At 36.9% G+C, this 22,024-nt stretch overlaps 8 protein-coding genes and 2 long non-coding RNA genes across 15 annotated transcripts in view; 3 read left to right on the top strand and 7 right to left on the bottom strand.

Moving 5' to 3' along the window:
• The window catches only part of LOC104745747 (pentatricopeptide repeat-containing protein At3g14730), a 2,380-nt gene extending 650 nt beyond the window's left edge, over window positions 1-1,730 (bottom strand). Inside the window, 2 exon segments of the mRNA XM_010467071.2 lie at window positions 87-1,677; window positions 1,680-1,730. Coding sequence (XP_010465373.2) covers window positions 87-1,677; window positions 1,680-1,710 — 1,622 coding nt within the window. The 5' untranslated portion in view covers window positions 1,711-1,730.
• LOC109129250 lies at window positions 1,904-2,413 on the top strand. The gene is made up of 2 exons (XR_002035478.1): window positions 1,904-2,166; window positions 2,257-2,413. It is a non-coding gene; the product is annotated as an uncharacterized LOC109129250 (long non-coding RNA).
• On the bottom strand, window positions 2,605-3,980 carry LOC104745749 (protein Jade-1-like). Of its 2 annotated transcripts, none has more exons than XM_019237053.1 (2): window positions 2,981-3,980; window positions 2,605-2,862 (listed from the first exon to the last, which is right to left on the bottom strand). In XM_019237053.1, the coding sequence occupies exons 1-2, from the start codon at window positions 3,956-3,958 to the stop codon at window positions 2,815-2,817; spliced, it is 1,026 nt and encodes a 341-aa protein (XP_019092598.1). In that variant the 5' UTR covers window positions 3,959-3,980; the 3' UTR covers window positions 2,605-2,814. The 2 variants fall into 2 exon arrangements, with proteins under 2 accessions (XP_019092598.1, XP_019092597.1); XM_019237052.1 differs by having other exon boundaries at window positions 2,605-2,868.
• LOC104745748 (protein FLX-like 1) lies at window positions 3,916-6,369 on the bottom strand. Of its 4 annotated transcripts, none has more exons than XM_010467073.2 (5): window positions 5,443-6,364; window positions 5,196-5,359; window positions 4,953-5,038; window positions 4,388-4,572; window positions 3,916-3,989 (listed from the first exon to the last, which is right to left on the bottom strand). In XM_010467073.2, exons 1-4 carry the CDS (start codon window positions 6,072-6,074, stop codon window positions 4,432-4,434), a joined length of 1,023 nt encoding a protein of 340 aa, XP_010465375.1. In that variant the 5' UTR covers window positions 6,075-6,364; the 3' UTR covers window positions 3,916-3,989; window positions 4,388-4,431. The 4 variants fall into 4 exon arrangements, with proteins under 4 accessions (XP_010465375.1, XP_010465377.1, XP_010465376.1 ...); XM_010467075.2 differs by lacking the exon at window positions 3,916-3,989 and having other exon boundaries at window positions 4,322-4,572; window positions 5,443-6,077; window positions 6,202-6,369; XM_010467074.2 differs by lacking the exon at window positions 3,916-3,989 and having other exon boundaries at window positions 4,322-4,572; window positions 5,443-6,122; window positions 6,202-6,364.
• LOC104745751 lies at window positions 6,946-7,955 on the top strand. The gene is made up of 2 exons (XM_010467079.2): window positions 6,946-7,547; window positions 7,627-7,955. Exons 1-2 carry the CDS (start codon window positions 7,089-7,091, stop codon window positions 7,672-7,674), a joined length of 507 nt encoding a protein of 168 aa, XP_010465381.1. The 5' UTR covers window positions 6,946-7,088; the 3' UTR covers window positions 7,675-7,955.
• Window positions 7,999-10,219, bottom strand: LOC104745752 (bidirectional sugar transporter SWEET2). Its single transcript, XM_010467081.2, has 6 exons — window positions 9,893-10,219; window positions 9,407-9,443; window positions 9,089-9,305; window positions 8,831-8,989; window positions 8,625-8,744; window positions 7,999-8,536 (listed from the first exon to the last, which is right to left on the bottom strand). Exons 1-6 carry the CDS (start codon window positions 9,951-9,953, stop codon window positions 8,420-8,422), a joined length of 711 nt encoding a protein of 236 aa, XP_010465383.1. The 5' UTR covers window positions 9,954-10,219; the 3' UTR covers window positions 7,999-8,419.
• On the top strand, window positions 14,308-16,850 carry LOC104745753. 2 transcript variants are annotated; one of them, XM_019237040.1, is made up of 3 exons: window positions 14,308-14,725; window positions 14,979-16,300; window positions 16,514-16,850. In XM_019237040.1, the coding sequence occupies exon 2, from the start codon at window positions 14,986-14,988 to the stop codon at window positions 16,036-16,038; it is 1,053 nt and encodes a 350-aa protein (XP_019092585.1). In that variant the 5' UTR covers window positions 14,308-14,725; window positions 14,979-14,985; the 3' UTR covers window positions 16,039-16,300; window positions 16,514-16,850. The 2 variants fall into 2 exon arrangements, with proteins under 2 accessions (XP_019092585.1, XP_010465385.1); XM_010467083.2 differs by having other exon boundaries at window positions 14,308-16,300.
• Window positions 17,184-18,403, bottom strand: LOC104745755. The gene is made up of 2 exons (XR_002035480.1): window positions 18,202-18,403; window positions 17,184-18,060 (listed from the first exon to the last, which is right to left on the bottom strand). It is a non-coding gene; the product is annotated as an uncharacterized LOC104745755 (long non-coding RNA).
• Window positions 18,404-20,057, bottom strand: LOC104745754 (putative callose synthase 8; the record flags this gene model as incomplete). Its single annotated transcript, XM_010467084.2, has 5 exons — window positions 19,739-20,057; window positions 19,512-19,612; window positions 19,196-19,308; window positions 18,774-19,092; window positions 18,404-18,673 (listed from the first exon to the last, which is right to left on the bottom strand). Coding segments are annotated over exons 1-5 (1,041 nt in total), but the record flags the coding sequence as incomplete, so codon positions are not given.
• Window positions 20,870-22,024, bottom strand: part of LOC104745756 (putative callose synthase 8) — a 2,793-nt gene continuing 1,638 nt past the window's right edge. The window contains exon 5 of the mRNA XM_010467085.2: window positions 20,870-21,359. Coding sequence (XP_010465387.1) covers window positions 21,307-21,359 — 53 coding nt within the window. The 3' untranslated portion in view covers window positions 20,870-21,306. The remainder of the gene's footprint in view (window positions 21,360-22,024) is intronic.

Genomic DNA, 22,024 nt, shown 5'->3' on the forward strand with positions numbered 1-22,024 from the left:
GCTCTGGCTCGAGCTCACTTAGCCGCTTTCCTGCCAATAGTGCGAGATCATTGTTCCCGTGAAGACGACAAGATGACAGTATTGACCTCCAGACTACAGGATTATCGCAAACGGGTATTGATATTGCTAACTCATATGCTTCCTCTAGCTTGTCTGCACGGCCAAGCATGTCTATTACACAAGCGTAGTGATCACTTGTTGGGATAATGTTATATACTGTCTCCATCTGAGCCAAAAAACTTCTCCCTTCGTTCACAAAGCCTGAGTGGCTACACGCTTGTAGTAACCCAACGAATGTGATTTCATCGGGTTTGACACCGGCTCTGCACATGCAGGAAAACATATCCAAAGCCAACTCACCGCAGCTCTGTACACCATAACCATTGATCATGATATTCCAAGAAGCAGAGTCTTTAACCCTCATCGAGTCGAAAACCATCCGAGCGTCCCTCAAGTCCCCACATTTCACGTACATATCCATTAAAGAGTTATGTATGAAGAATTCAGTATTGGAATTACGGTTTAGAAGTCCATTGACGATCATGTAGCCATGAATCTCTCTGCCTTGCTTCAATGCAGCTAGACGACCGCAAGTGGGCAGAACAGTTGTCAATGTAACAATATCAGGTCGGGTTCCAGAACATAGCATCCTTTTGAAAAGAGCCAAGGTTCCATCATGATCACCAGAGTAGTCATGAACACATAAAACAGAGTTCCAAGTAAATATATCTCTCTCATCCATTGCTTCAAATATACTAATTGCCTCTTCTAGCCGCTTACTCTTTCCATACATATCAATCAACGCATTTGACACAACAATATCAGAATCAGATCCCGTTTTCACCGCAAGACCATGGATTGACCTACCGTTGTCAAGATCCCCTGACACAGTAAAACCTGACAAGACGCTTGTAATCGTATGCCTACTTAGACCTACACCTTCTTCACGCATTTTACTAAAGACTATCAAAGCATCCTCAAATCTAAAAATCTGTGAATAACCATTGACCAAAGCATTCCAAAGCACACTGTCATCTCTCTCAGGCAATTCGTCGAACACTTTCTGAGCATCTTCCACTGACTTGAACTTCGAATAAGAAGTAACCAAACCACTCCCAACATAACAATCAGAATCAAACCCAAGTTTAAACGCTAACCCATGAACCTTCTTAACATCATAAACCTCCATAGCATCGCTTCCTTTAAGCAAACTAGGAAACGTATACTTATCAGGCAAAATCCCATTAGCTCTCATTTCTCTATACATCTCCATCGCATCCAAAGGAAACCCATTCACCACAAACCCAGAAATCAAAGCGTTATAACCAAACACATCGCGTTCAGATCCGGCAAAGACCGTCACCGCACGCCGCATAAGACCACACTTGGCATACATGTTGACGAGGCTCGTGACGGCGCGTGGAGAATCTTCGAGAAACCTTTTTCTAACCATGAAACCATGGATCTGTTCGCCGGAAACGTAATCGTTGCGCTGCGCACACCGTTGTAACGCGGCGATACATGTAGCAACATTGTGGTACTCGTATCTCTTCGGGTGTTCTTCGATTTGTACAGAAACTGTTGAATATAATAATGCAGCTGAAGCAGAAGAAGGCTTTATTGTAGCTGCGAATAAATCTGGGTTTCGTGAGAGCAACCTTAAAGTTCCGACAGACATTGAATCTCGATCCGTTGAATCAAAACGGTCATTGTTTTTTTTTGTTCCGACGATTATATTTGAAATTAAGCTTTTATATATTTTAGTATAAAAAAGCTCTGTGTTATAAGAAAATAGCTCGAACGGATGTGAAATAATAAAGAAAAAGGCCCATGAAGAGAGGCAGACAGGCCCATTTAAACTAAACACAGTAGCAATTTGTCCCACATCGCGTAGCTGAAGAAAAGAGGCTGTGTTTAAGTAAGGATAGAGTCGAGTATATGATTGTCCCTTCGGGGACATCCGATAAAATTGGAACGATACAGAGAAGATTAGCATGGCCCCTGCGCAAGGATGACACGCACAAATCGAGAAATGGTCCAAATTTTTTTTTTCCTCTAATTCTAAATCTCCAAGATCGATCTCTTCTTCCTCTGTTCGATTTCTATCTTTTTCCCCATTTTGTGAATCACAAGTGATGTTTTGGATGCAAGATCTGCGTGAAAAAAGTAAGATTACTGGTTTCTGTAATCCTAAAAATTCGACCTGCAGTGAACTTATAAGATAGCTCAGACAATCTGATTGGTTTGTTGTTTCAGTTCCTGATGGTCGGAGAGTTTTGTTTCTGATTACGTGTACGAATTGAATTGAGAGAGGTTCCGGTTAAGGGTAAACCAACGAAACCATTTCTTTACTATTAGCGTCTAGTCAGAGGAGTTTCTGAATAAGTAATGTTGTATGTAAAAAATCTTCTTTTGGCTTTTTTTTTTTTTTTTTTTAGGTTGGTGTTAATGTGTTATTATTGATTCCCAAAGAAATGACAAAATATTTGATATTTTAAAGAGAGAAGACAAGTATTTTATTTTGGAACAAGAGAATCAAGGCCTGGCCTATCATCAAGACTAGCTCTACCTCTTTGAAAAATTGGTGGTTGAAAACTTTAAAAATACAACAAGAATGGAATAAGATTGACCAAAAGATTAAACATAACATAGCTTTTTCAGAATAGCATAAACTTTGACAGCATTTAGCACCAGGGCTACTCTCACTTATCAGATAACAATAAAAATCAGAAGAAAAAAAAATTCAAAAGTACATGAGTGGAAGCTTCAGAGTTGCAAGCAAAAGCATGGTGATCATGGCCCTCGAGCTTTCTCCTACTTTTTATCTTCTTCTCTAGCAACAATCTTGAACTTCCCACTTTCCTGTTGCTGACAAACAAAACCTTATCATCAAATTCAAAAACTGAGCCCTACACTACACATACATACACAACTAAACAGATCAAAAACAAACTAGAGAAACTTTGATATAAAATATTACCTTTTCCCATAGTTTGGTATGCTCATTGCAGAAACCAACAACAAGACCACAAGTCTTCTTGCCTTCACGATACTCAATACAAAGATCCTCCTTCAACCCACAAGTAACATGAAAAGCCAACTGACACCTCATCTCCGAACACTCAATAACACACCCACGCCTAACCTTACACAAATAACACCTATCTTTCCATCTCCTACTCGGTACCTCACTACAACAAATCCCTTCCCTTCCTTCAGGATCCTCAAAGTAAACCTCAGGCACAAACAACGCACAAGTAATGTGAGCCCATCGACCATCATTCGTAGGTTTCATCGCTCCACCTTTAGTTGTACACAAACAGCAAGACAAAACCTTCTCTCGATTCTTCTTCGAAGACATACACTGACTACAAAACCAATCACCTTCTGGTATAGCCTTAACAAGAGGATTCCCATAACAAGAAGCATGAACCATCAAATCACAACCATCACAGAACACAATTGGATTCGTTGGATCACCATCTGTACTTTGACAAACAGCACACATAATCCCATCTTCATCTTCTACTACTTCTTCTCTACCTTCTAGATCCAATACTTTTACATTCCCTAGAGGATCTATATTCTCTTTATCATCATCACCTTCTTCTACCTCTAGACTCGATTCAACAACTAGAGTTGACTTTTTCTCAACTGAACTCTCCTCAACAGAAGGCTTATACTCAATATTCAGATCAAAAGACGAAAAGGGGTTACCGGAGAGCAGATCAGGATCAACCGCCCAGATCCTTTTCTTCGCCGGAAGACAATGATAGGTAGGGTTAGAGTTCTCGGTGTCTTCGTCGTAGTCGACACGAGTCTGCTTTCTCTTCTTGGCCGGCAACTGCAACGACGACTTCGCCTCTGGTTGGTTCTGTTGCGCAGCTTCGAGATCTCGCTGTATCAGTCTGTATCTTTTGAGAGGAGGTAGATCTTGATACTGAGCAGCAGCATCCATGGCTTCTAGTTTCAGATCTGTGTGTCTGTGTCTGAATGAATGAATGAACAGTCGTTAGATCTCCGATGAATTAAAGGCAAAACGAAAATGATATTTGCCCGCCAATTGTTTATCTGTGCGCCAAATTTCTGAAATTGGTTCTGTTTTTTAAAATTTTCTTCTTTCTTTTTCGTTTCACCCAAAACCGAAATTATAAAAATTTAGAATTACCCGCCAATTGTTTTTTTATAAGAGCGTGCGAGGGTAGAGGGAGGTGAGATTTCTTATGGGTCTTAACTCGGCCTGTTTTAGATGTTGCTGGGCTTATTCTTTTTATAAAACTGTATTGGGCTTTTATGTTTTTTCTTAACTAACAACGCTGTATTTGCTGCTTGTTCATTATCACTTGCAATTTATATGCATCATCCTCAATAATCAGAGTAAACTTACAAAAAGAAATTTCATGAGAGTTGCTGGAAAAATGGACGAATTTATCATCGATGTCCTTGTTGTCCTTGTTGTCCTTGTTGTCCTTGTGGCTGCTGTTGGTGTTGCTGCGGATCGTAGCCACCAGCCCACGCAGCCTGCGGTGGTCCGTAAGGAGGAGGATAATAGCCAACAACGCCTGCTTGTGCCTGAACCAGCATTGTCATCAACATTACTTTAGATGTGTATAATAAATGTATGCACCTAAAACTACAAGACCATGAGATATGTGAAGATAGTTGTTGTTTCAGTAACATATTCTGTCACAGGTTTCATCGACTACACAGCTCACATTGTTGACTCGAGATTCGTCTAACAAATAGATTGATCCAGTTCTCTGTTCTCTTCACACTAGATTGACTTGTTCAAACTTTAGGCTGTACTATTGGCTACTGAAGTTCCGGTTCATGTCCAAGATTCAAAGTTCAAACACTTAGTGTGAAACTGTCTAGACAGAACTATGGTGAGTTCAGACATATCATCTACTGATCTACTTAGTAAAAAGAGATAAAAGCTTTCTTTAACTTACTGGATTCATGACATAGTTGGGTTGATAAGGATTCACAGGATACCCAGCCTCAGGATTCCCATAGCCACCACCATAAGCAACTCCACCTGGTCAAAAAACATGTTTTTGCTTAACATCGGCACATGCATTCAACTGTAGCTCCACTGTATATTCCTAGTAATTATTTTCACCTATTACTTGTGCATTGAATAGGCACTGTGATGACTAATTTTAAAGGTTTGTGATTATTAAAGATTATGATACCAGGATTCCCAACAGGGCCAGTTGCATGAGCCCTCGACTCTGAGTTAGCAATCTCTGCTCGAAGCTTCTCCAGTTCCCGAGCCATTGCAACTAATTTATGCTCCATAATTTTGCCGTGCTCGTAATTTTCCGCATATCCTTTCTTCTCATAATCAATAGCCGCTCTACAAAACAGAAATCACAGCATCAACATACTAACATCCAGATGAACACAAAGGCAAATCTTAAAAACGAAAACTGGTCTAACCTTGCTCTTTGCAACTCTTGCTTTGTGTTCTCAATTTCTGCAGTTAGTGTTGGTATCTGCTGCAAATCTGATGTAAGTCTAGCCAAATCTTGAGTCATCACATGAACCTGGCTGTTAAGTTCTTGCCTACCAGAAGTCAACTCTTTAATATCCACCCGAATCTTCTGAATCTCACCTCGCATAGCATCAACCTCACGCAGTTCCATCTCAGACCGCATAGATTTATCATACATCTCCCTCATCATGATCTCTTCCTCAGCTCTCAATGAATCAATGTAATGCATAATTCTCTGCAACTCATGCTGAGCAACTTCAAGTTCTTGATTCAACGCCACATGAATAGCAGCAACCGTCTGGTTATCAGCAAGTAAACCCTGAACATCTTGGTTCTGAGCAGCGAGACGATCCTCCATGATTGAAAACTGTGGAGGAAGACCTCTTGCATCAACTCTAAACTGAGCTTCCCTACCATCATCAATCATAGAAGGATGAGGAGGAGGAGGCACTGGTCCTCCTCCTCCTCCTCCTAAGCCTCTAACGAAAGGCGGTTGTTGATGAACCGGAGGTTGTAAGCCACTGTAAGAGCCACCTTTCATCGAAGGTGGAGGAGGTCCACGATTTCTTCCAGACATTACCTTAATCGTTTAAACCAGAACGTTTCAAAACTATAATCTCAATTCCTGGAACGGTGTTCGTTTACATAGTCAAGCAACAAATTCGAGAACGAAAAGGTTTACAAACTCAGAATCACGCACTGACCTTCGACGATGAACAAAAACAAATTAGGGTTCCTGAGATAACGCCTTGTTTATCAAATTGAGGATCGATCAACTTAGAGCGTTCCCTCAACTGTAACAACTCCGATTTGCTCTGAAGAAATCAAAAACCTTCAAAATTTCCAATTCGCCGGAAATTGATAAAGCGGAGGTTCGTTCGCTTAATAATAGTTATTTTCAGAACTAGTCCTTGATATTTTCCGGATTTACAGTATTTCTCTGTGATGTTTACCTTTTTATCAATACTACCCAATTATTTCGGTTTTTTACAATTTACTCCACTTCTCGTCTTTAATTGGTGGCACCATGACAGGTCCAATAGGTCCACACACCAACAAGAACATGAATAGACAACGTTATGTGGCTCGTGATGTCATAAACACCTTCTGTCCCCACTAGCTATACCGTGAATATAAGATTCCCATAAGATATACTCCTATAACAAATCATTTAATTAACCGTCAAATCGTCAAAAATTATTTCATTTTTTAAGCTAGTCGACTCTCAACTTAAAATGATACGTAAGGTTTACACAACTTTCCAAAACCTTACAATCATACAAAACGTAACAATCATACGACTACAATGACAAATGTTATATTTAATTTTCTTTGTAGGCAGCAATAACTTTGTTTAGTGTCCGTTACGTAGACTACAACGGATGAATTTAATACCACAATGACATCAATACTCAAAACACAATGAATCGTCAAGGTGAGAGAGACGAAAGTTTTGATTGATGGGTTATATATAATATATCATAATGATGAATAACGGTGGTATTCACATGAAGCTCACCATTTTCACCTATATACTTTGCTGCTCTTACTACAGATAGACCCCTAAAAAAGACCCTAAATTTAGCAAACAATGGAAGCCTTGTGGAAGTTGGAGGAGAAACTGAATCTAACAACCAAAGAAGCAGTTGTGATCTTGGTCGGAACAGCGGCTGCAGTAACGCTACTCTGCATAGCCGCAGCGTTTCTTAACCGCAATTCTCGAGGGAAGCAAGTAGCAGACGCGGAGTGGGCGTTCGAAGCAGCGGTTGTATCGAGAGCTATGGAGGAAAAGAGAGAATGTAAGTGGAGTAAAGTGAAGAGAACATTGATGGGTTCGTTTTGTTGGAGCTCTGGAGCCAAGTGGATGGAGATAGAAACGCTAAGGCCGCCTCCATTGCTTGCAGCTAAAGAAAGGAGTCTTAATGCGGTTGATCCGGTTTGGAAGCGACCGATTCTGATGGGTGAGAAATGTGAATTACCGCGGTTTAGCGGTCTTATATTGTATGATGAATGTGGCCTTCCTCGTCATCATCCTCAACTTCAAGAACAAGTGAGTGTTAGTTTACTCCTTTAGATTTAACGACAAATTTTTCTGTTATAACTAAGTTCTTGCCATTGTTGTTTTGTAGGTAAAACAGAGCTCTATGGTAAGAACAACTCTGAGAGATTTGCTGTAACAATGGTTTTCCCTGCAAGGAAGTCTCTTGAAAGTTTCGTGTACTACAGGTTAAAACCCCGATGAAAGGTCAGATTATGAGTGCGGAAGAAATATGTTTCTGAAAACAATGTCCTATATGATGTAGATGCAAATGTTCTTTCCTTTCTTGTGTTCTTGTTTGCTTATTAGAGAGACAAAGAGTAGCTTAATCTTATTATGAACAAAAGATTTGCTAGCAAATTTGTGTATTTGTATTATTGATTGCTTGGTGTGGACAAAGAAAGAAGAGTTCTTATGAAATGGAATAATATTCACCAAACAAACAATATATGGACACTCGCTCTTCAAATCAACCCACCAATGATTACATCTCAAATAAACAAAATCTTATGCACAAACAAATAGAATTTCTACAAAAAAATAAAAAGAAAAGCAAACAGTATATGAACCTAGTTCTTCAAATCGATCCCACCATGTAGATTTGCATCACACAAACAAATAAAAACCCACACTAGTGAATCTGTCATTTGTCTTCAGATAATCTTCAGCAATTTATTAGAGCCATCAAAACTGGAAAACAAACTCCACCCTTGGATCATGACGAGAAGCACGAGAGGATAAACATCTTCACGCCATGAGAGAACGAAAGCCGCGATGGTTACAAGAAGCTATACAAAGTAGACAACAACAATAACAAACAAAGAATCTGTATGTCACCACATTTCCTGAGGTGTTTTTTTTTCCCCTCAGTGTTTGTGCTAATTTCACACATAAGATACAATCAGAGGCTCTTTTGTTTCTTCTGCTATAGAATTCCTGTGGTAGTAACAGTACAAAGCCAGCTGCACTATACCAAGAATAGTTCCTATTCCATTTGGTATCTGAGTTGAGAAAAAAAACAAGAAATTTTGTTAGTACTCTAATGAGAAAAACACAGATTGTAAAAGCAACTATTGTAGAGTAACTTACATAAACAAAGGCGTCACTGTTGAATAACCCGTAAAGTAAGAAGGAAGCACTCATCAAGAAAGTCGATAGAGAGAGATAAAAAGGCATGAACTCAACGCTCTTAGTCCGAATCACTAGGTTCTGCAAAGAGCACACATGTCAGGCACAGGCAATCAAGAAACCTACACATTTTGAAAAGATTCGTTCACATTTGTTTGGGAACTTACTATAACAAACAAAGGCGAGGCAGACATCGAGACAAGAGAACCGCAGCTCAAGAACCCGACAAAGTACCATCGTGTGAGCTGGTCAGGTATCTGCAAACTTCCAGCTACAATCAATCCAACCACAGCAAACACCACAAAAAGCAAAGCAAGCATCTTCATCTGCCATGATAAAAAATGTTGATTAGCTAGAGTCACTAAAGAAACACCAATTTTTTTTTGGCAGAGAGCATACAAGGTCAGGCAATCAAAAGTAGAAACCTTGTTCTTCTTGTCTGTGTGCATGATGAAGAGGATAATGTAGCAAAGCTGAAAAGTGGCTCCAACAGAATTCACAGTCATAAGCATAGTATTGCTGTGTGATATGAAAGGTGTGCCATACCAAAGGCATATCAAGCAGTTTACGAGAGCGTAAATGTATGGTAAACCCGAGAATTGCTCTGTAGATTTGTTCCTCATGATTCTCCTAAACGTTGGCCTGAAAAAAAAAAGACAGATATCAGTGAAGTCCATAGATAAGAAAACTTATGTTTGATACAACCAATGAGCAAGTTTGGTAAGTGAAAAAGAGGAACTCACATTGGTGAAACGAATAGCCCAAATGCAAATATGTTGCCTGAACACAGAAGAACAATGAAACAGTGATAAGTGATATTATAACGGATAGGAAAAAAAAATTTATATCCTTTAGTTCAAAAAAAAAAAAAAAAAATTTATATCCATGTTTTTTTTTGTTTTGTTATATCCATGTTTATAAATTGCATCACAATTCTGTTTCTAAAGAATCAGAGTTCTTGAATTCACAAGAAAAATGATCAGAGAACATTTTGTTACTTATTAACGTTGTTTCAGTGCCTAGAAGTAGAAAGTTACAGACCAAAACTGGCCAAACAAATCTACTGAATTGGGGATATCAATAATGGAATGGAACCTACGCCAGATCTACTTACATATTTTATATATATAAAAAATGGAATTTAAATATTGAAGATTCACCAAATTAAATTTTAAACCAAAAAAAAGAAAAGAAACAAAAAAAGCAGTGAATAAAAATATATAGATTACCTGCGATTCCGGCAACATCTTTACACAGAGATAAAGAAACATTGAAAGTATATACATCCATGAGAGACTTCTCTGTCTTAAACTCTGTTTTTTTTTTTTTTAGTTTCTTGCTCTGTTTCTGTTCTGTTCTTATGAAAACGGATTAAAACGCAAAACAGAGAATTAATAGAGACGAGAGATGTCTTAAGAGATATCTTCTTATAGAAATGAAACTGGAACCCAGCTGAAACCAAAAAAGAAGACTTCCCTTAAAAAGGTAATGAGCTTTACACTCAATCTGTACGACTATATATATGCGGTCCAGATTTGGCTTTGTCGACTGCTCTCTACTATCTTACAAAATAAATTAAAACAAAAAAGTGTCGTAAAGTTATATACTATCTACTTTGCTGGGTCGAACAGAAAAATAAATTTATATAATTATATATTATTTATTTACTAAGAAATACATAAAAAAAAAATACATCAGTAATTTTCAAAAACGTGATCTTTGAGTAATAGACTTGCTTGTCTGATTGTCTCCGTTGATTATGCATTAAATGTAATGTTTTGTTCTTATTAGAATGTACTGTATAAGGTTTGAAAAGACTCCAAAGGTTTGAAAAATCATGCCTATAAGAGAGACAGTTAATTAACATTGCTCACCGTCCACATGGATCCCAACTTGATTTATTTTTCGATATCGATAGATTTCCATTTGGTTATCTGATAGTTGCTGTCTGCTGACCAATCATTTCTTTTCGTTTTGGATTGAGCTTTTTTTGTGGTCTACGTTTGACATTCTTTCACACAAGGGTTTTTTTTTTTTTTTAAATGAAGAAGAATATAATAGTAATTATAATTAACATTTAATTTGGTGGTCGTGTGTTCTCTACGTCAACAAGCTGTCTTGAGTTGTGATGCATGTGTCTCGCTCTGAGTCACTCATCACAATCTTAAACCCTGACAGAGGATGAAAAAATCTAGTGGAACACGTAAATCACACTTTTATACCATTTTTATTATTAAGCATAGATTTATAAATCTCCAATGAGAGTCACGTAAACTACAGTGTTTTTGACTAGTTGCATGGTTTTTTTTTTTTTTTCCTTCTTTCTTATAGAGAATTAATTAGCAACCCCTCGAGAGAACAACTCCCATATTTGTTTTCAAGGAAACCATCACAATCTCAATATTGTTTCAGGATCTCATCTGGTCAGCACGTTCCTAAACCATGCGAGACGCGCTCAACATTACAGTTAAGAACAATTACCGTTCTGTGAATTTATCATCGACGACGGTATGTGAAATTATAACTTGCGTACGTAAGCGAGTGAATACGAATATGAGATCGAAATAAAATAATATTCCCTCCGTTTCAAAAAGAGTGTTATTCTGGAGATTTTTCTTTGTTTCACAAAGAGTTTCACTTTACAATTCCAATACATTATTTTATATTTTCAATGCATCTTTTATCTTAGATTTCATAATTTTACTCTTAATTATAACTAAAATAATCTATTAAATAAGAGCATATATGTATATTTCAATATTTTCTTAATTTGTGTGAAAAATGTCAGAATGACACTATTTGTGAAAGAGTACTAGAAAGTAGAAATATACCGTATATTGTTTAGAAAACCCCCACTAAATCATTAGATTTTTCTTAATCAATATTATTGAAGTCAAAATACTGATTGAATAGTTTATTAAGCCATGTCACTGATGACCTACGTTATAAGCGAAGGATGCGAAGCCACGCGATCTGTTTAACAAAGCGTGGGACAATCAATCATTAAATCTAATTAACGTAATAACGCAAGTATTGTGTCTCTTTTGCTACTTTATATTGGTGAACCAATGATTCCAAACCATTTATAATTGAAAATTAGATAGCAGCGATAACTTCCGAAAATATATATATGTGTGTGTTCAATAGGTTTGACTTTTATGTTGTGAGTTGTGACACGTTTATTATTCATCACGCGGATTAGTTTTTAAGTATACTCCTTTATTTGCAATCAAATTAAAATAGAGCCCTTATGTAGTCACTATCGGTAACCTATGCAAAACATTTATGTACACGAGTAATCAAGTGGTTAAGCTTATCCAGTTTTCAGAAAATTATACGATTCAGATTTCCGGTGAGTACTTCTATAATAACGTTTACTTAGAAATATCAACTGGATCAACCAGAAAAACACGTGAATTAAGCAAAAGAAAAGTCATTAGGAGACTTTTGCAATTTGTTATAATTTTTTTTTCCGCCCTCGATGCATGTCTTGGTTTTTAAAAAGGGAAACTAGATTAGATTAAGATCCGTGCTAATGCACGGGTTAAAATTTATTTTATTTATATTATAATTTTAGAATAAAATATGATCCTGAAGATCACGATTAATGCTAGATTAGGACTTTAAAACTTTTAAAATCAATCATATAAATTATATTTATTCTAAAAATATAATATAAATAAAAGGAATTTTAACCCGTGCTCTAGCATTAAGGTTTAATTTTTAATAAATAGAATAAAATCCTGAAGATCACGATCTTGTTAAATTAGCGAGATTTTTTTTTTATGATTGAGAGTATATTTTATCCTTTCATAATTTTTTTATTGATGTGGTTTATCAATAAAATCTGTGAAAATAAATTGGTATTATTGTGATTCTAGATATTTGGAACCATATACGTGATCTTTCGAAAATAAAGTTTAGAATATTCATGAACTATCCCGTTTAAGATTTCGGTTTTATTTGTTACAATTAATATATGGATTAATTTATAACTTATGTATAACCTATTTGTAATTATTTATTAAAATTATAAAGTCTACCAAAACAATGTTGTGTACTTCCCTTTTATTATTATAAAGGAGATTGGCAGCAATAACCAAGAAAAAAATTATAATTCACTAGCTAACCTCTAATCATGAAAAGATCATATACTCTATAATATATATAATAATGACAATTCTAACCTCTTGCCATATTAACCGTTCCACTCGCCCAGCAAACTGTATATGCATATATTTTCTCTCTATATGGCCGTATATCTTTGTCATCTTTTCTCATTTTATTTCTTTCTACTCTTTCATATTTTGCAATAATTATTTCTGAACACACTGTTTTGATTTCATAAACTCAGTTAAAACCACAGATTTTTATTTTTATTGTACAGTGATTTAAAGATATTAGGAAGATAAAATTTAGTTCATAAATTAATAAATAACAAAAATATTCATAATATATAGAGCACAATAACATTCTATTCCATTTTAAAAAAATATATTTCTCAAGTTTCAAATTACATAAATTGAATTATAATTATAAATACATGAACGATTTATAGAGTATATCGTTTATTATCAGTGTTTAACTCAGTTGATGTGGTTTGCATATGTTGTATCTTTTAGAGTATAACTTTTTTTTGTTGTGCGTTTATTTTGGTCGTTAGAGTTATTTAGGTTTTATCTCTTATGGTTAGTGTTTGACATGGTTGTTTGGGTTGTCTATGTTGTATCCCTTAGGGTATAGCGCTTTTTGTTGTTATGCGTTTAATTTCATCTTTTGAGTTGTCTATGTTTTATCTCTTATGATTTGCGTTTGACATGGTTGCTTTGGGTTGCCTATATTGTATCCCTTAGGGTATAGCGTTTTTTTTGTTATGGTTGCTTAGGTTTGACATGGTTACTTGGGTTGCCTATGTTGTATCCCTTAGGGTATAGCGTTTTTTGTTGTTATGCGTTTAATTTCATCTTTTAAGTTGTCTATGTTTTATCTCTTATGATTAACGTTTGACATGGTTGCTTGGATTGCCTATATTGTATTCCTTAGGGTATAGCATTTTTTTGTATTATGCGTTTAATTTCATCTTTTGAATTGTCTATGTTTTATTTCTTACGGTTACCGTTTAACACGGTAGATTAGGTTGTGTTTGTTGTATTGCCTAATGTATAGCGTTTTGTGTGTGTTTAAATTTATGTTCCATACCATTTTATTTTTTCTATACTATTTCATTTTGTTTCTTGTATAACATTTCATTTCAAAATTCACTATTCAAAAATATTTTTTTTTACACTGCATATACATATATATATATATTTGAGTTTGAATCTTACAGATCATATATTTTAGTCCTAGACTCTTAGTATAACTTATTCTTATTATAAAATCTATTCATCATTTCAAATTTTCAACATCCGATTTTAAAAATCCAAGTTATGTCAAATGTTAAAAAGATATATGAAATCAAGATTTAAAGGGGTATGAATTATTTAATCAGATAAATAAAAAAAAAATCATCACATCCTCCAACATTCCTTTACAATGCGCGTGTCACTCACAATTACCCTTCTCTTGTCATTTTACATTAGCCCATGGTTACTCTCTTAATTTTTAATGTTAGTTGGCTATATTCTTTGTTGATTTTTTTGTTTTGGTTATGGTGCAAATTCGCCCTTTTAAAAATGCTCATAATAAAATACTATAATAATATTATTTTTTCCAAAAGATGCCGATTAGGTTTGCGATTTGAATGTTTCTTGACGGCGGATCTCGTGATGGTTTATGGTGGTTTCCTTTTGGTTTTTTGGATTATGAGGCTGGGAGTATACGATCCCTACTGTCGGATGCAGTGATGGATCAGTATCGGGGGAATCAGAAATTTGGGATTTGGAGAAAGAGGGATCTCGATTTCCAGGGATCTACATTGGGAGTTTGGCGGATTTCCCAGATTATGAAAGATCCGATTTCCTTGACTGGTGATCTGTTATCTATGGAATTTGTTTGTGATTGTTTTGGGCGAGTTGGTTTTAGATATGGAAAGTGGGGATTCTGGTTTCAGGAAGCTTCGGGTAAGCAAATATTCGGTTTACTCTTGTTTAGTGATCGGATTAGTTGCTCAAGGATTCGATGTCTAATGGAGATTGAAAGCGCGGATTCTGGTTTATCAATATTTATATGGATCCGTGTCGTGCTTACTCTCATCATCTTGTTTTCTTCATTCTTTCTGAGTACTTTCAACAGCTTTTTCTACATTTTCGGGTTGTTACTCTGTAGTGCTTCGTTTTCATCAAAGGCTTCTCTTTGTGTTCCGTTTTCTGGTAGGATTATCATGGCTCAACTGAACCTCAACAAAGGAAAGGCAACAATGGTTCGAACAGAGACAGTGAAAATCTCCGACTCTGTGATGGCACATCGTATTCAACAGTTTTCTTTAACCCTCATTGGGAGGTTGATGAATCCTACGGTTCAGAGAATGGAGTCCCTGGTGGCTAATTTGCCAAAAATTTGGAAGCTAGAAGAGAGGGTTGAAGGTGCGGATTTGGGTCAGGATACGTTTCAATTTAATTTTGAAACAGAGGAAGATCTTCAGGGTGTGTTAAGGAATGGTCCTTACCACTTCGATAATTGGATGTTAGCCTTGGTTCGATGGGAACCTATCATTTCAAACACTTATCCCTCTGCTATTAACTTCTGGGTGAAAGCTACTGGGATCCCTATGCATTTCTGGGAGACTGCAACTCTTCAAGCTATAGGGAAAAAGATTGGGATACTTCGTGATGTCGATGAGGAAACTGGTAGTCTTTTTGTGACTATCAATGGCTTTAATCCTCTCATTTTCCACCTGGTGGTCCCGTTTAACACTGGAGATGAGGTGGTGGTCTCGCTAGAGTATGAGAAGCTGATCGGTTTTTGTACTCATTGCTATAGGCTCACTCATGATCAGAAGTTCTGTCCCGAGTTGAGTAAGGGTGAAGGGAATCGTGGTCAGGGTGAAGGTGTGGATAAGAGGGGTGGTCCGTGGAATCCTTCATTGCTAAAACCGTCTGTTCAACAATTTGAGGGGAGTTGGGAAAAGCCAAGAAAATTTGCTAAGAGAGCTCTTGATTTTAACTCAGAGTTTAATCGAGAAAGGGATCAACAGCAGGTGCGTCTTGGTGAGAGTTCAAAAAATGGATTTCGATTCCAGGCTACTAATCAAGGAGACGTGGGTCAGTATAGGAGTTATGGGAAACATGTAGAGGCAAGAGAGGGTCACGGTGCTTCCATGGTCCATCAGTCTCGCACTCATCACCCTAGAAAGGGGAGTGGTCCTGCCTGGCCGAAGCCTCTCTATCAGGCGAAGAAGAAACAGGTTCCGCAGCCTGAAAATGTTCTCGATTGAGTCATCCCTTCGGTTGATGACATGGTGGATAAGGAGAAGGACTCACTCATGGAGGATGTTAATGGTATGAATGCTGGTGATAATGGTGCAGGGTTTTCGGTGAGCTCTGATGATCTTCTCGAGGATGGGGAATACCAGGAGGGTGACGCTTCGGGATTGGTTGAGGATTCAGTTGCTACTGGTGGAGAGGTTCATACGGATACCGAGAAGGGTGAGTCCGAGGAGGAGGATGAGGCTCCACAAGGTGTTGAAGGTCCACAAGGTACTAATTCTATCTCTTCTTCCATTGATGAGGGATTGGGGTATGTTAATCGGGCAATGAAAGCTATAGATTTGGGGAATACTAAGGTTATAAATGCTAAGAGGGTTGGTTCCTATGGTTCTAAAAGAGGCAGGAGGGGGACCCGTCATGCTGTAGCTATTGCATCGCCGGGTAAACGGCTGTTAGCTAAAGCCTTTTTGTTGAAATCTGCAGGTGAGGCTAGTAAGCAGAAAGGGATTACCAGGTCCAATGAGAAGAAGTCCGAGGGTGGTAATATGGGAGGAGGAACCCGCAAACTGAAGAAAGGGATGGTGGCTCTCCCGAAACCGCCGGCTCAAACGTGAAGATCATGAGTTGGAACTGTCAGGGCATTGGTGCGGATCTGACAGAAGGATATTTAGGAGATTTGTGGAAGCAGCATAAGCCTGATATTTTATTTTTATCAGAAACTAAAAAATGTTTTTCTTATTTACAAAAATTTCAAAAGAAGTTTGGCTATAATAATTTGTATACAGTTGACCCCCTTGGTTCTAGGGGTGGGTTAGCAATATTTTTCAAGGATGAAAAAAAAAAAAAAAAATGCTCATAATTTAATAACACGGAAAAAAGTAATGAACTGTAGTCTACTTTTGTTATTTGTCTAGATGATAATTATAACCAACCATCCCTTGTCAAAATTAAAAGCTCACAATCACAAGTTATGATGAATTAAAAAGTTTGAGAGACATAAATCAATGGATCACATCATGTAAACATCAACAACTAACTGTTAATTGGTAAACGTGCATATATTGTATCTCGCAATTTGTTAACAATTATTACAAAAGGGGAGAAACCGCATGTGTTACTCACATGTATGTGGATCAGAATTGATAGTATAACGTTGCTTGAAAATGTCGTTTCTTTTATCACATGCATACTGTATGTAAAACAAATGTTGGTGTAAAATAAATGTTGGGCTTCCCTTTGGAAGAATTGTGAATGCGAGAGTCGTAGGCCCAAAACAATAACTAAACATGGCATATAGCTAATCACCGTAAACTATAAGATCTAAAACGGTCACGTAACTCGTTGATTCTAATCAGCGAAAGTCATCAAATCAAACTTTTGCCGTTTTGCGTACAAAGCAGCTATTACCTTGATGGCTAATGTGGAGAGTACCCTCTGTATTTCCGCCCACATTAGATTTGCATCTTTGTGCTAATTTCACACGTAAGAAACAGTCAAAGGCTCTTTTGTTTCCTCTGCTTTGGAATTCCTGTGGTAGTAACAGTACAACACCAGCTGCAATATACCAAGAATAGTTCACTTCTCTGTCTTAAACTCCCTGTTTGTTTTTTTTCTCTTCAGTTCAGAACAAGAAAGCTTCTGCTCTATTCTGTTACGTACCGTATATAATATGGGTTCCCCTCTTGAAGAATTGTGGATGCGAGAGTCGTAGACCCAAAACAATAAATGGTGAATGCGAGAGTCACAGGCCCAAAACAATATCGCTAACTAATCACCGACAACTACGATCTAAAACCCCCAAGTAAAACCAGGCTCTCGTTGATTTCTGATCTACTTTCATCAAATCAAACTTTTGCCGTTTCGCGTTCAAAGCCCCAAACCTGATGGCCAATGAGTGCATCCAAAAGTCTGTTGTTGTTCCGGTTATTCAAAATGCCTATTCGAAATATACACTAATATAATGTCACTCAAACACTCCATGTGTCCCACCACCACTTTTTTTTTTCCAATCAACTCAAACTCTCATTCAACTGCAATTCGTAAACAGAATTAAAATTCGTAAATTATATGAATATCTGAAACATATTTTTAAAATGAATTTTAATATTTATTGTCTTACAAACAGTTTAAAAAAACCAAGATAGAAAATAAAATTTATTGGCTTTGTTTACTGTTGTTTGTTGTTCTCGGTTTGGTTCGCTCTCATGGACGGAGGTACTTGGTCTGGAAACATGTTTTGCATCATGTTAGTCCAGAAGTCGACATCCTTGAGTTTCAGCTCCATCTCCTCAATCTTCTTCTCCACCTTGTTCAACTTTTCTTGTGTCTCAAGATATTTATCTTCGTTTGACAAATATGGAACTGCGGAACTCGGTCTGANTGTTGTTTGTTGTTCTCGGTTTGGTTCGCTCTCATGGACGGAGGTACTTGGTCTGGAAACATGTTTTGCATCATGTTAGTCCAGAAGTCGACATCCTTGAGTTTCAGCTCCATCTCCTTAATCTTCTTCTCCACCTTGTTCAATTTTTCTTGTGTCTCAAGATATTTATCTTCGTTTGACAAAGATGGAACTGCGGAACTCGGTCTGACACCGTCCACCATTGACCCATTTGCAAACCTTCTGTCTTCCTTTATTTGAACTTCCTAGAAAACCCTCAAAAAATATTCAAAACAGTTAGATAATATGCTTATAAAGTTATTGTTACAAATAAATAATTTTTTAGCATCTCAAATGTGTTGTTACCTCTTTGTGGATGGCATTTATGTCAGTTTGGGTGAGATGGTTTGACTGGATGGAGTCATCGCCTTGAGACAAGTGAGTTTGTCTATCATCCTTCAGGGCTTTTTCGTCGACAAAGGTCTCATCCAAAATTCTCTTGTGGGTTTCCTCTTCCTCTATTGAGATGACCATGTCATGTAGTTCACCAGTCTCCTCATCCCGGTTTAATAGTATACTTTCCGGGGCTGAGAGTGAGACGTAAGCGCCACTAGTGTCGGCTGCCTTGAGAACTTCATACAAAACGGACGCAACTGTGCGTGCGTTTATCAACTTCTCTGGCTGACTGTTAAGATAAAATTCCATATATAGGTTAATAATGTTGGCTCGCTGAGATTGAACTAAAACTAGCAATAGTTATCAGTAGATTAAAGAAAGATGGACGATACCTGTTATCCAAATGACCATGTGTGATAATGTATTCCAAGTAAGCATCATAAACACGTTTGAGTTCCTTAATATCATTCCTATCCTTTCTTATTCTCATAGTTAACTCGTCATCCTACAAGGAAACAATAAAGATCAACAACAAAATATATAATTAATCAGATGGTGTTTAGAAATTTAACTAATTATCCGGAAACTAGCTAGGCCACATCATTATTTACACGATCGGTCATATATATATATATCTTTAACAAAAATCATAGGCTTACGAAACTACGCTAGAATCAGTCTCCGGTTCAACTATATTGGATCACTTGCCTTCTCAAGCCTTCGAAGAAGAGAAGTTTTGAACTGTCTTACACCTCTTCCAGAGGACCTGGCATCAATTCGGTGAGCTACCTCAAACGTATAAAAACGACCTGCGACAAATGGAAATAATGAGAGTCTTCAAACAAGAAAGCGCCAAGAAAATAAAACAAAGAGAAGATTCAAAAATAGTAACAAATTGACCTTAAAACATTAGAGAAGACGAGAGTAAAACTCACAAAGATAAGCAACACGAGGTTCTTCAGACTCAACCAAGTTAGCTACACGAAGAAACCTTTGAATCCCTGAGGCTAACGTCTCGGGAAGCTTCTCGCTGTCATAGGGTACCCACACATATTGTTCCTGAGAAGTGACGGATCTCATGGACCGGCGGATGGTTGGCGAATCTTCGGGGAAGATGGGATCCATATCAACAAAAACATCGGTGGGATCAACGGGGACAATTTCGTGAGACATTTGAGAGACTAAAAGCTGATTGTTCTATGGTTTTGGTTGGATTGGATAAGTAGGTGGAGACGGAAAGGTTCCATTATATAAAGCGGCAATAACTTAACGAGGTGAGTTTCCATGGCATATTTTTTGTCAATGAACTAAGTAAGCTCTTTTTCTCCAAAACAAACAAATTAGAGACTATTAAACTAAAGTGTTAAAGTGAAACTGACATTTGGCATATGTACTTTTATTGGAGGGGGGGAAAGAAAATACTCTTGTTACTAAATTTGTACTAGAGAATGTGGTTTTCCAAGCAATATTTTACACTTTAAAACGACGTGCATGGGAAAAGTAAAAAAAAAAAAACTCTGTTGAGTGTAGTAAAAAGGAGCCAAATCTTATTTAAATGGAATGTAAAGCATATACTTGACGTGCATATGTAACTATTTCTTTGTCATTATACACGTACCAAAAGACGATACAAATAAATTGGCTATCCAAATCAAACCATTTTGTTTTGTTAAATTTATCATAATCAAATTATAAAAACATGAGATTAAGGATAGTCGATTTTAGTCTAATGTATAGACTAGTTAGACCAGTAGTGAATTGTGTGATTAAGGGTAGTTTTGTCACCGACAACTACGACCTAAAACCCCCAAGTAAAACCTAAACCAGGTTCTCGTTGATTTCTGATCTACTTTCATCAAATCAAACTTTTGCCGTTTCGCGTTCAAAGTCCCAAACCTGATGGCCAATGAGTACATCCAAAAGTGTGTTGTTGTTCCGGTTATTCAAAATTCCTATTCGAAATATATACTAGTATAATGTCACTCAAACACTCCATGTGTCCACCACCACTTTTTTCCAATCAACTCAAACTCTAATGCAATTGCAATTCGTAAACAGAATTCAAATTCTTAAATTATATGAATATCGGAAACATATTTTAAACTGAATTTTAATATTTATTGTCTTACAAACATTAAAAGAAAGAAAAAACAAGATAGAAAATAAAATTTTATTGGCTTTGTTTATTGTTGTTTGTTGTTTTCGGTTTGGTTCGCTCTCATGGACGGAGGTACTTGGTCTGGAAACATGTTTTGCATCATGTTAGTCCAGAAGTCGACATCCTTGAGTTTCAGCTCCATCTCCTCAATCTTCTTCTCCACCTTGTTCAACTTGTCTTGTGTCTCAAGATATTTATCTTCATCTAACAAAGATGGAACTGCGGAACTCGGTCTGACACCGTCCCCCATTGACCCATTTGCAAACCTTCTGTCTTCCTTTATTTGAACTTCCTAAAAACCCTCAAAAAATATTTTAAATAGTTAGGTAACATCTCAAATGTTTTTTAACATCTCAAATGTGTTGTTAACTCTTTGTGAATGGCATTTATGTCATCGCCTTGAGACATGTGAATTTGTGTCTCTTCGTCCAGGGCTTTGCAGTTCTCATCTATCAACTCGGATTTTTCGACAAGTAGTTCACCAGTCTCCTCATCCCATTTTAATAGTATACTTTCTGGGGCTGCTGCGTAAGCACCAGTTGTGTCGTTTGCCTTAAGAACTTCATACAAAACAGAAGCAATTCTGCGTGCGTTTATCAACTTCTCTCGCTGACTATTAAGATAATTCCATAGGTTAATGTTGGCTCGCTAAGATTGAAGTAAAACTAGCACTAGTAATGATCAGTATAGGTTAAAAAGAAAGAACGATACGGACGATATACCTATTATCCAAATTGAATGCTGCACCATTTCTGATAACGTATTCCAAGTAAACATCATAAACACGTTTGAGTTCCTTATTATCCCTCTCTTTTCTTAACCTCGCAGTCAACTCGTCATCCTACTAGGAAACAATGAAGACACATGACAAAATAATTAAACAGATAATGTTTAGATATTTCATGAATAATCCGGAAACTCTAGTCCACATCATTTATACGATCGTTCATATCTTTAACAATAACCGTAGACTTAAGAAACTAGCTAGAATCAGTAGTGTCCCGTTCTACAATATTGGATGACTTGCCTTCTCAAGCCTTCGAAGAAGAGAATTTTTGAACTG

Source organism: Camelina sativa, chromosome 15 (assembly GCF_000633955.1).
Source record: "Camelina sativa cultivar DH55 chromosome 15, Cs, whole genome shotgun sequence".
Taxonomy (NCBI): domain Eukaryota; kingdom Viridiplantae; phylum Streptophyta; class Magnoliopsida; order Brassicales; family Brassicaceae; genus Camelina; species Camelina sativa.